Source organism: Dicentrarchus labrax, unplaced genomic scaffold (assembly GCF_905237075.1).
Source record: "Dicentrarchus labrax unplaced genomic scaffold, dlabrax2021, whole genome shotgun sequence".
NCBI classification, from domain to species: domain Eukaryota; kingdom Metazoa; phylum Chordata; class Actinopteri; family Moronidae; genus Dicentrarchus; species Dicentrarchus labrax.
In genome coordinates, this window is record NW_026136717.1 from 8,902,032 (window position 1) to 8,913,597 (window position 11,566).

At 40.0% G+C, this 11,566-nt stretch overlaps 1 protein-coding gene across 8 annotated transcripts in view; it reads left to right on the forward strand.

The window, feature by feature from the left end:
* Positions 1–11,002, forward strand: part of LOC127379245 (sodium/potassium/calcium exchanger 2-like) — a 45,214-nt gene extending 34,212 nt beyond the window's left edge. For all 8 annotated transcript variants that reach the window (XM_051428612.1, XM_051428610.1, XM_051428613.1 and 5 more), the window contains 4 exons: positions 4,776–4,910; positions 5,409–5,498; positions 5,874–6,040; positions 7,357–11,002. In XM_051428612.1, the coding sequence (XP_051284572.1) occupies positions 4,776–4,910; positions 5,409–5,498; positions 5,874–6,040; positions 7,357–7,606 (642 nt within the window). In that variant the 3' untranslated portion in view covers positions 7,607–11,002. The remainder of the gene's footprint in view (positions 1–4,775; positions 4,911–5,408; positions 5,499–5,873; positions 6,041–7,356) is intronic.
* The last annotated feature ends 564 nt before the right edge of the window (positions 11,003–11,566 follow it).

Here is an 11,566-nt window from a genome sequence, read left to right on the forward strand (position 1 = left end):
GGTACATTGCCACGACCAAGAGTAACCCCAAGACAAACTTAATCCTGCTACCATTGTATTTTCAACTTGGTCTTGGGGGCTGAAATATTTTGATTCAGATATTGTATGACAGTGAGCAAATAATTTAATACAAGCTGCAAAAAATTATACTGTAAAATACACATTGATCACTCAGGTTTTTCATGTTATAATCCTAAAGATATAAGTTTTGGTTGATCTGGTGACTCTTGTGGTTAATGGTGTTAATGGCAAGAACATCTTAATGATACAGTCCCAGAGTTCTGTTGGAATTGACACTGCACTGGCTGTTCTCTTTCTCATTGCATCACAAATCCGATATTATGAATTTTTTCCAGTTTGTGCATTCATTAAGTCTGCCGTGCACATCATTTGAATCCAGCGCGAGAATGGCGGGCTCCGCCACTGACCATGCATACTGCTATACAAAGAGCTAACTTAAGTGTGAAAATACATTTAAAGGCTTTAGCAGGATAAATGCTAGCCAGCAGTATCAAAAACCTATTTCCTTAGTTCAAAATTATTTCTCTATCTCTTATATAATTGTTTTCATATCCAAGTTCTACACACCTACATTTTCCTATTTTCTTCTCAAGGCCTAAAACTAATTTCATAGGCTATTCTCTGGGTTAATCTGATGCAGTTTACCTTGATTCAAGCTACTAACCCACTATATTAATCTTTTTTTTTCAAACTGATCTTGTATTGCAAGGATTTGTAAAGGGCTTTGTAGATAAACTGTCATATGACCAGTAGCTTTGCATACAAAGGTCTCTGCAAAACAATAGGGATTTTAATTTTGCACGTATCAGCCTTTGAATCAAACACCAGTCTTTAAATAACACGGCTGTAGTGTACTGAATTGTAGGAACTGAATGAATCTTAAAACATAGGATCTTTCTGCACCTAAAATACACACTGTAGCACTTTAGCATCAAGCGTGCCTCTTCGGTTAGATACAGTCTATAAATACAAACTAGTGTGGAGCATATAGGAGGTTCTCAGAATAGACTGCACAGAAACTGCTAAAGATGAGCCCTGATTCGCAACATGGCCATGTGTGTATTGATCTATTCCACTGCACCAAGTTGTTTTCTGATCTCTCACTCTTGGGTTAATAATAGTCTTTACTGATGAAACTGTCATCACTGTCCTGAAGCCGAAAATATTTGCGTCTAAAAAAAAAAAATAGAGGCAATGCAGCCAGCTCGAGGCAATTTTTAGACTCACCTCAGACCTTAACTTTTTGAGGTGAAGGCAGAAAATCCGATAGATGGAATATGGAAGATCCTTTTTCAGGTAGTGATTGTAGAATTTAAAAGAGCTGGACTGTTATTGGCATATCTCACATGCTGCTATTTTCAGAGGTCTGTCCCATAGTGCACCTGTCTGTGTCAGCTAGGAAGTAGCTGGAAACGGCTCACACCTTCATATGACGCCAGAGGCCCCGTCATACTAATTGTTCAGTTCCTCCCAGATGCCCTTGTAACCAGGAGTGGGGAATAAGGAGATAGTTAAGGTCAAATTAAAATGTGCAGCAGACTTACAGCACAATTTCCTGGCTCCCTTTATTTTTTTTTTAAAACCTTTGAGAGCTGTGCTGACAGAAATAATCAAATACTGCAATATTTTCCCAAACAGCAGAAATTAAAGTATTTATTTTTCATAAAAACAATATTGTACAGTGTATAAGTGTAGTGTACAGTCAAGTTTAAAATGCTTCTTGCAAAGATGAAGGATGGGCACATTCAGGGTATGACTCACAGCAAATTTAAGAAATAAGTAAGAAATATATTCAGGATTTTCTACTCTCAGCACACATTTGGAATATGTATAAGTGCTTAAAGCTCCTGTAATCACTTCTTTAGATAACATACTGAGAAACTAAAGAACATCATAACCGACAGGAATTTATGACTCATCCTACTTCCTGTATCACAACTAAAACGATTTGAAATAAAACCCTGTGTGTATCATGGGTTTCAGGACAGAAGTGACATCAGATTTGAATATCTGTTTGCTTTTCTTTTTGCTAAATAGTATGAGAACAAAGAATTTCATATCCAGATGGAGCCTCTGCGTAAAAAAAAAATAAAAAAAACACAATCAAATAGCAGATGCCAATATTCACGCCATGGCAGCTGTTATAGTGACGAGTTATGCATCAAAAAGATGAATCCTCTGTGTGACACTTTTAATGTGACACTTCAATTCATTCAATCGTCAAACTATTAAAAGAAATGAATGTAGTTTCTAAAGAAAAGTATTAAAATAAATGACATGCTGGAGATGTAGAAATGTAAAGGTTCAGTGTGTAACATTTAGTAGAAATGGAATATGATACAGGGTATGTTTTCATTAGTGTATAATCACCTGAAAATAAGAATTGTTGTGTTTTTGTTACCTTAGAATGAGCAGTTTTTATCTACAGACGCCACAGGTCACTTTCCTTGGAGTCCACCATGTTGAACCACCATGTTTCTACTGTAGCCCAGAATGGACAAACAGAACACAAGCACTAGAAAATACCTTTTTTGCGCATTTCGTGGCCAGCGTAGATTCTCATCCACACTTGGAAGGGGAGGGTGAAGCGAGGGAGGTGCAATCTGCAGCTACACCACTAGATTAAATCATTTTTCTTCCCCTTAAACACGTAGAAAGATCTAACTTGTAAGTATGTGTGTCACTGAGCACTGCTTTCTATATTGAGAAAGGATATTAGGCACGTTCCCAAAAAGATAAAAGTAATTTTGATAGAAGACTGCACTCATTCCATGATACTAAAATTAGGATCAATGAAGTCATGTAAATGATGCAGCCTTATTGCAGCTATGCTTACAATAAGTGTTTGAACACACAAAAAGTGTAGAAGTTGCCTCACACACACACACCAGGTGCCAGCGCACAGGCTTCCCTCCGGGAAGAAAAAAAATAGCAAATGTCACGCCTCCCCTTGCAGCTCTGTGGTGCCTGGTAAAAGTCAGTGCCTTTAAGCTCGGAGTTGGCCGTGTTGCCAACTGAGGCACCATAGGGCAGGAAAGGCCCCCAAGGGGCTGGCATTTGGAGACCAACTCAGAGAAGGGAGCACCAGCTCTATGGGGTACTTTAGCAGAGAAAGAAAGTGAAGCAAATCATAAATAGACTCATAGTGTGCAGTATCAGACAGAAATAGTCACCTGAATGCAGTCAACCTATACATTGAAGAGCCGCAGGGCAAACTGCAGTGCAGTATAATGCAACTATTCCTTCTCGAACATGAGAAGAAGCTGTTAAAAAACAACAGTCAATACATAATAACACTAATGAAAACCTCCCATATCTTGATATCTATGGTCAGAATTGATCTTCCTAAAGCCTCAGGTTTTTGGTTTTAGGCCTTTTAACAAACAACAATGCAGCCATCTGGATGTGGAGGGGAGGAGAAATCAGAATGCTGAGCATAAGTGATGCAAACGCTGCCTTTTGTTTAGCAGCTCTGATTACCAAGGTTACCAGGCAATACTCAAAAGCAGTAGCTGTCACAGCAGGATAAGCTCCATATGATTCATGATTTGTGCAGTAGCCAGCTTTAAATATGTATGCTTCACTCTCTGGGCATGCTTTGTTGATGTGATTGAAGTTGTTAAGACTTAAATTATTTTCTTGAGGTGAGATTGTTATTTACTGAGCAACATCTGCTATCAACATCTGCCCTGCTGAATGTTTTGTCTTCCCAGTCTATTTCTTCTAACTCTTTTGCTGCCTGTTTTATTTTAATTTTACACCTTGGTTAACGTCACTCTTGAAAGGGCAAGAGAGAAAACTTCAGGTCATCAGTGTGTTCTGCTTGTATCTGCATGTGTGGACCTGTTGTCTGCAGGTCCCCACGGCTCCGTAGCATCCTGTATAATTGGATACAAAGGGACCCAAGACGTCTTTCCACTCTCAGGAGGCTTTGTTGTTGTATCATTAAAGTTTACGTACCAAAATGTTTAATTGAGAGTGCTTTTGCAAAAGTAAGCAGAAAAGCTGAACAGGTAAGGTTAATGCTCTAGATGAAAAAATCATTTAGTCGGCCAATGCACTGGTGCCTTTAGAATGTGTCATCTTCAGGCAGTGACAGCTTATTTGATGCTGATTTGCAGAGAGGTGACAGTCTTTGGCTCACTTGGCATTCCAGTGGCAGGTCCAATCAGACCCTCAGGGTCTGCCGGTGCAGCCAGCGTCAGCAGTCAGCAGTGATGAGCCCCTGATGACTGGAGAGGCAGAGCCCTTCAGGCTCGGTGCAATCTCCCAAATCACAGTCATCAGACTCCTCTGTCTTAAGGTCACCATAGAGTAAAGGCACGTGCACATCCAGGTCCTGCCATCAATTTCTGCAGACACTTTCCTCTCTTGAAGTGCTTGTGTTGCAAGAGTGCTGCCTGCCTCTCTGGATAGTTGCTATGGAGAGGTGTATCCCAATGAGACAAGTTATCAAGCTAAAGGAGACACTTGGATTGTAATGAGTTTTTCCCCCTCATCCCTTTAGGAAAATGTAGAAAAGCATGACTCAACTCAATGTGCTGTTTGCTTCATATTTATCTGATATTTACTCCCAGATGGTACATTAAACACCAAGTGATTACACTATATGTTATGTGGGCACCCAAACATGACACCCTTATGTGAAAGCACAAGACCAGAAATAAACAGTAAACACACTGCATGTTTAAGCCCGTTCTCATGACTGTTTTGTAACTTCAATCTCCTTTCTATTCTTTGGTGTCTCCTCTCAGGCTGAGGATGAGGAGGAGGAGGACCAGCCTCTGAGCCTGTCCTGGCCTGAGTCCAACCGCAAGCGCCTCACCTACCTCTTAATCATACCTATTGTCCTGCCCCTGTGGATAACGCTGCCTGACGTCAGGAAACCGGTGTGTGAGGCAGTCTGAAACAAGAACATCATCAAAGTGTGACAGGGTTCGAGTTACGTGGGAGCCAGTGGGATCTTTTTTTAAAGATTTTAAATAGAACAGACAATGCATTTTTCAGTGTAACGAGTATTATGTCATTTAACATAACGCTAACTACTACTGTATTGGAATCTGTATTGACTGCTTGCTTTGTATTGGATATCCTCCCATTAGTGGTGCACAACATTACACAGCCCATCTTTCATGTGATACCAAAAAGGGCAGAATTGCATCCTTTGATGGGTCTCGGTTGGCATATATCGAACCTTTGTTGCAGTATCGACGACCTGTTCCTGGTTTTTGCTGCTCTCTCGTGGAAAGCACACCCATTAGGCTATTATTCTATCCCCCCCAATGTTAGTTAGAACCACACAAAGCTCTGATTATAACTCAAACCCTGAAGTGTGGAGTCCTTATTCAGTAAATTCACTATTTGCTCTCTTTTTCTTTGTCTTTCAGGCATCACAGAAGTTCTTCCCCGTCACCTTCCTGGGTTCCATCTGTTGGATAGCATGCTTCTCCTACCTGATGGTGTGGTGGGCTCACCAGGTACACAGTTCTCAAAGACTCCCCAGGACATGAGATTGTAAAAAAAATAATTGGGTGTTATGTGATCACGACAGCAGTCACAGAACTTTATAAAATCCTAACGTAAGTATAATCCCTGTCAAAAAACAAAGGCAAGTTGCACTCGTCTTTTCTTTCTATTCGCCATTTTTGACATTTAAAATGAAACCATATTCTATAATCCTCCCACTCATAAATTATTACAGCTGTCTTATTCAAAACAAAGAGACTGTCAGAGCTAGAGTTTTGTCAGCTCCATCGCTTCCAGAGTATCACGAGGAAATTAAAAATAGCTGGAACAAAAGATTAGGTTTTATTTACCCCTGAGCTTAGTTTTCGATTTTTTCTTTTTTGCAGGTTGGAGAGACCATTGGGATTACAGAGGAGATTATGGGTCTGACTATATTAGCAGCTGGAACCTCCATCCCTGACCTCATCACCAGTGTTATTGTGGCACGCAAAGGGCTGGGTGATATGGCTGTATCCAGCTCCGTGGGCTCCAACATCTTCGACATTACTGTTGGGTACGCCATCTGAGTCTGATTTGAGCCTGTGCAGGGTCTTGCTGTTTTGTATTCTGTATTTATTCATACTTGGAAACTGAGACAGAGAAATACTACATCTATTCTGAGAACATGTCGAGCGTCACTCGAGCAGGCAAAATGGTTGTAGGTTAACAGTGTAAGAACTCATCTAGTAATACTGTAAATCCTGAGACGTCTTACATTTATATCAAGGTATCTAATGGAAGTAAAGCCATTTATGCTTCATTATCCCCCCAAAATAATAAGTTGTGTGCAACATAAAGCTGATAACATATGAAATCAAGAAGTGTTTGACTTAACTTCTATGTTTGCTGTATCATGACAGTAGTAGAAATAAGAAATGATCTGAAGATGATGAAGGTATTTGAATTAGAATGAACTATCAACCAAACTGCAGCAGCGAGGCTCACCGCAGGCAGACACCCAGGGATAGTATCCACTGGCTAACAGGCTAACAAGCACTGAGTTGACTGCCTGTTATCTAGTGAGACTCGAAGCCCTGAAGAGGTCTCTTTGATATCCTTTGCCATACGGTAGTACTGAACAGTCTCAGCAGTGCAGCGCATACATCTACAGTAAGCCCTGAGGGGAAAACAAGATTCAGTCTGTTGCAAAACGGTGAGTTTAAACACTGTTCAAGGCTGTAATGCCTCTGTTTGGAGTGCTGGCAGTTAGTTGCTAACATATAAAAGCACAGAAGGCGGGAGAAGGCAAGTGCTTTTGTCAGTGTCGGACTTAGATTGGGAGCATATGGTTATTTACTGGAGCGCTGCCACTGTATAACAACACCCAGCAGTGATGTCACAGTGTACTACACACCCTGGAGAACCACACCTTTACACCTCGCTTTATATGTCAGATGATAGCTGAACGCACCCACCTAATCAGGCCGTATTGTGTAATATATATATATATATATTCATTATATATCCCACAGTAGCTGTGTTCTTTCGCTTACCGTCATATAACAACAGCATAGATTTGTTGGCTACGTGTGCAGGCTCTGAAGCTCTGCCGTAACCCCTTACCGCACAATTATAAAGCAAGGTGAGAAATGAAACTTTGGGTCAGCAAAAACTAGATTTTCAGCTGCAGCCAAGTTGCTCTTTAATTTTATCTATGTATACATTACATTATGCTCTGCTGAGTATGCGTCAAATGATATCAACAGGAAAAAATGTCTCAAAAATGCCTTGACTCGCCTTACAAACCTGCTTTTACACTTTCTTTTTAATTGTCTTTCAGGTGCATTTGTGAAAGGGTGCAGCATGTAACATGTGTTTGTGTATTTGCAGACTGCCGTTCCCCTGGCTCATGTGGTCCTTTTTCAACGGCCTGCAACCGGTGCCAGTCAGCTCCAACGGCCTCTTCTGTGCCATCGTGCTCCTCTTCCTCATGCTCCTCTTCGTCATCATCTCCATCGCCGCCTGCAAGTGGCGCATGAGCAAGCTGCTCGGCTCCATCATGTTCATGCTGTATTTGGTCTTCCTGGTGGTCAGCGTCATGCTGGAGGACAGGGTCATCCAGTGTCCGGTGTCCATCTGAGGGACCTCCGTGGACCTACTTCCTCTCCTTCGTCACTACCACCACCAACACAACCATCCTTCTTCGTCCGCCATCGCTCTCACTTGACCCTTGTGATCCTTTACCCCAGGACTAAAAGAAGAATAACGAGGACTGGAGAAGAGAATAATATAAAAAATATGGAATCGACCTATATTTTCAGTAAGCAGGTGGTGGCGGGGAGGGGTTGAACCAACAAGGGCACAAGACTTTGGCTTGGCTGGTTTAGCATAGGCCTAACCTGAGTGGATTTTTATTTATTATTATTATTATTATTATTATTATTATTATTATTAATTGGCAGGTGAGGGGGGTTATGGGTGCACCAGCCAAATATAGAAGCATTATGCATGCCATTAGTGTCACTAGATAAGCTGGAATCAAGACTCCACCTGGTAGGTTGAGGAGAATGTCCTCCTGTGAACTAACTTTGGGGGACGCACTGTATAAAACTCTCAATAATAAATGCAGTGGCTGAGCTGAAATTGTGAGCATATTTGAACACACGCACACACACACACACACACACACACACACTAGTTTAACAGACTAAGACGCTGTCACCAAGAGTGAGTTTGTGGATGAGGAAATGGCAGACTGTGTGGATGAAGATTCCGTGCCGAACGTGTTTTCTGTCCGATGGTATTGAGCGAAAAAAGACTCTCCTGTGAGCTTTGCACCTGAGCAACAAGGGATGAAACACTCTTGCTGGGCAGGCGAACTTCTTCTTTGTTATTTCTTATTTGCAGATTCATCATGTGCTCAGTCTGAATGACAAGTTTAAGCTTCCCCTCTTCCCTGCCGGATGTCATTTTTCACCACCGAGGATTCTTCTTTTTTTTTTCTTTTTTTTTTGGGATTCATGAAATATATAGAAAGTAGCATTAGATGTACTGTAGCAGTATTAGTTCATGTAGAGTCATCTTAACAATCTTTTCCTTTTTGCCACTGAACACCATGTTATGATTGTACAGAACTTTTCATGCTTCACACGCACCGACTGACAAAGGAAAGAAAAAATAAGCCTACCTGAAGTTTAGCCTCTCACAATATATGCTAGCCTTCAATATCTTTCACTGGTTGGAAAAAAAGGCATGGGTACTATGTCAAAATAATACATTTTGAAAAGAACAGTGTTTAAGTGTCATGGTTGAATTAGATTAGTCAATGTGTAGTGCTTTGTTCACAGTAGAACTGGGCTCAAATCACCGGCTAGTCAAGCTCCTGGGGTAGTAGTTTTAAGGAGTCAACTGCATGTACAAATAGACACTCGGAGGTGAATAATACCAATCAACATTTAAGAAGTTGTATACCAAAATGTATACTTTTTCAAACATGTTTCATAACTTCTTAATGCAAACCACTAGTCAGTCTCTATGTAGAAAATGTCAACATGTATGGTCAATGATATCTATCAAACTTGTGCAATTTCTTTTCTAATCAAAGGTGCTTTTGTGTGCATGTGTGCAATCTGCATTTGAAGTCATCACACAATGACCATTCCTTATATTTATCTATGACTAGAGGTTATACTACCAGTATTTTGCAACTAACTGCAAAAAAAGAATACACCAATCTGTGTTTTGTACTGGAAATAGAAATCATAATCACAATCTCTCTTTAGGCTACATAGAATGTGGAAATCACAGATTTAACAGCAATATACCGTGTGTGTCGTCGTTGAGAATTGCATACCTCCCCTTCCCCCCGCCATGCGTCTGTCTCCCGTTGTCCCTCCTGTCCGACGTGCTCCGAAAACCCACCGAGGAAAAAGTGGTACACCTTTCCTCTTTCCGCAAACCCCTTCCTGTTAGAGCTGGCCAGAAACACCTGCTTTACCTCAGCACAGCCTCTGTACAGCAGCTTAGTAGGAATTCACTGTAAAAATAGTAAATAGATTATCTGAATGTGTGAGGAAAAATGCATGCGAGGAATTTGGGCTGGTTACCCACTGACTGTACAGCTGAGCTTAGACCAACTATATATGTTCACTTTTATGCATCCATTCAGAGAGAAACACCAAGAACTCATTGGTTTTACTTTGTAAATATGAACACCTGTTTTTTTTGATTTTTTTGGGGGGGTTCCTTTGCAAGAACCAAATGGTTCACACATGTATTTTATTCACTTTTATTTATTTTCTTTTTGTAATAGTGGATGGAAAAGGACAATTATGGTGGCCCTTTAGTGTCATAGTATTACTGAGCAAAAAACAACATGAGCATTTATTTTTAGACTACTCAACATCTCATTAGCATACATTACACTGTAAACAAGCCTGTTCTGCTACGAAAACGAGGGCTTTAAATACCATATTGCTCCGACAAATTCAACAACAGCAGGACTAGAACACCATGTTTTCTTTGGCATTTGGCAAAGGCCACAAATGCGCAGGAAAAAGAAAACCATGATCCCTGCATCAACCCAACTCATATGTTAAACTGTTATGTGTGGTCTGCTCTCGTGCAGTATATTTCCTTGAGCATTTCTACAACCCAGATTCAAAGAGTCAGTTTAAGGCCTCTCTTCCCTCCGAGCACCCACTCTCTCTTGTGATCACACCTCACCTCTAGTTTCTACTCGCCCCTCTCTTTCAAAGAATAGTTTGACATTTTGGAAAATGCAATTTTTTGCCTTCTTGCCGAGTTATATGTGAGAAGATGGACGCCACTTTCGTGTCAGTGCAGTAAATACAACGCTAGTTAGCTTAGCTTAGCACAAAAACGTGACACTAGCTAGTCTGGCTTTATCCAAAGGTAACCAAATTCACCTACCAACACCTCTAAAGCCGCGTACGTTAAATCTGTACAAAAACAGTACGAGTGTAAAAACAGGAAGTAGAGATTTTATTTTCCAGTTTTGGAGAGAGTGGTATTGATGTTTTTGTCTAACTCGCGGTAAGAAAGCATTTCCCAAAATTCCTACAGGTCAAGAGGTCTTTGCCTGAGTTTGGTTGACCTTCTACCACTACAGTCGCACTGTACCCGTGCACTTCCATTCCCCAAACCCCTCTTGTCAGGACAACCATTTCTTCTTTCTTTCTCCACAGCTCTCATTGTGTTTTTGTGTGCGAGCATGAATGGAGAGAGGAAAAACAAAAAGAAAAAAATCCAAAGGCAAAACCGGTTTAGCATGTGAGCTTGGCATCGGTTGTGGTTTACCAGGGTAAGCGAACCGTGAGAGTTAATCACTAATGAACATTCTTGCACTGTAAATGTTTATTTTCTTGGTGTTGATGTAAGATTTATTTAAGGTGTACATATATACAGATACAAATTAACCATATAATCTATATGTGTAAAAGAAATATGTCTCTTTATGTAAAAACACAAAGTATATAATAAAACAAATAAAGATGATAATTCAAATATGCAACAATGTGTTTGCTGGTTTTACATTACTGTCGGTGCTATAATACTGTCAATGGCTTATTACTTTTAAAGTAGGATTAAATAAGTAATAAATGCTTTATTAGTGTTTATTACTGTATTAATCTATCTTTCACAATTATAATTGTCTATTTGTGTTATATATTTATATATATATTTATATTATTATATATCATATGATAAGATGATATGATTATAGCTAGGTCATACTGTGTGAAATGTGAAATTGTTTTCCAAGTATTAGGAGTTATACTGGTACTATAGTATAGATAATAAATGTCAACAACAACATTATAGCATATGATTATGTACCAGATTTGGTCAATTAAGTCCTTTGCACAACTTTTGCATAACAGTAGTAGACAAGTTGTGCTTGCACAGAAAACTTTTAGTTTAGGTTAGGCTTCCTGTAAGACTTTTATGAGTTTATTTGAATTAACGAGGCACTCCAGTAATTTTACGCTTGAAGTTCAGTTTTGCTCTTTTATTACTCAGTGTGTGAAAACAGTCGTATTATGTCCTCTGTGGCTCTGAAGGAACTTTATGAAGTTTG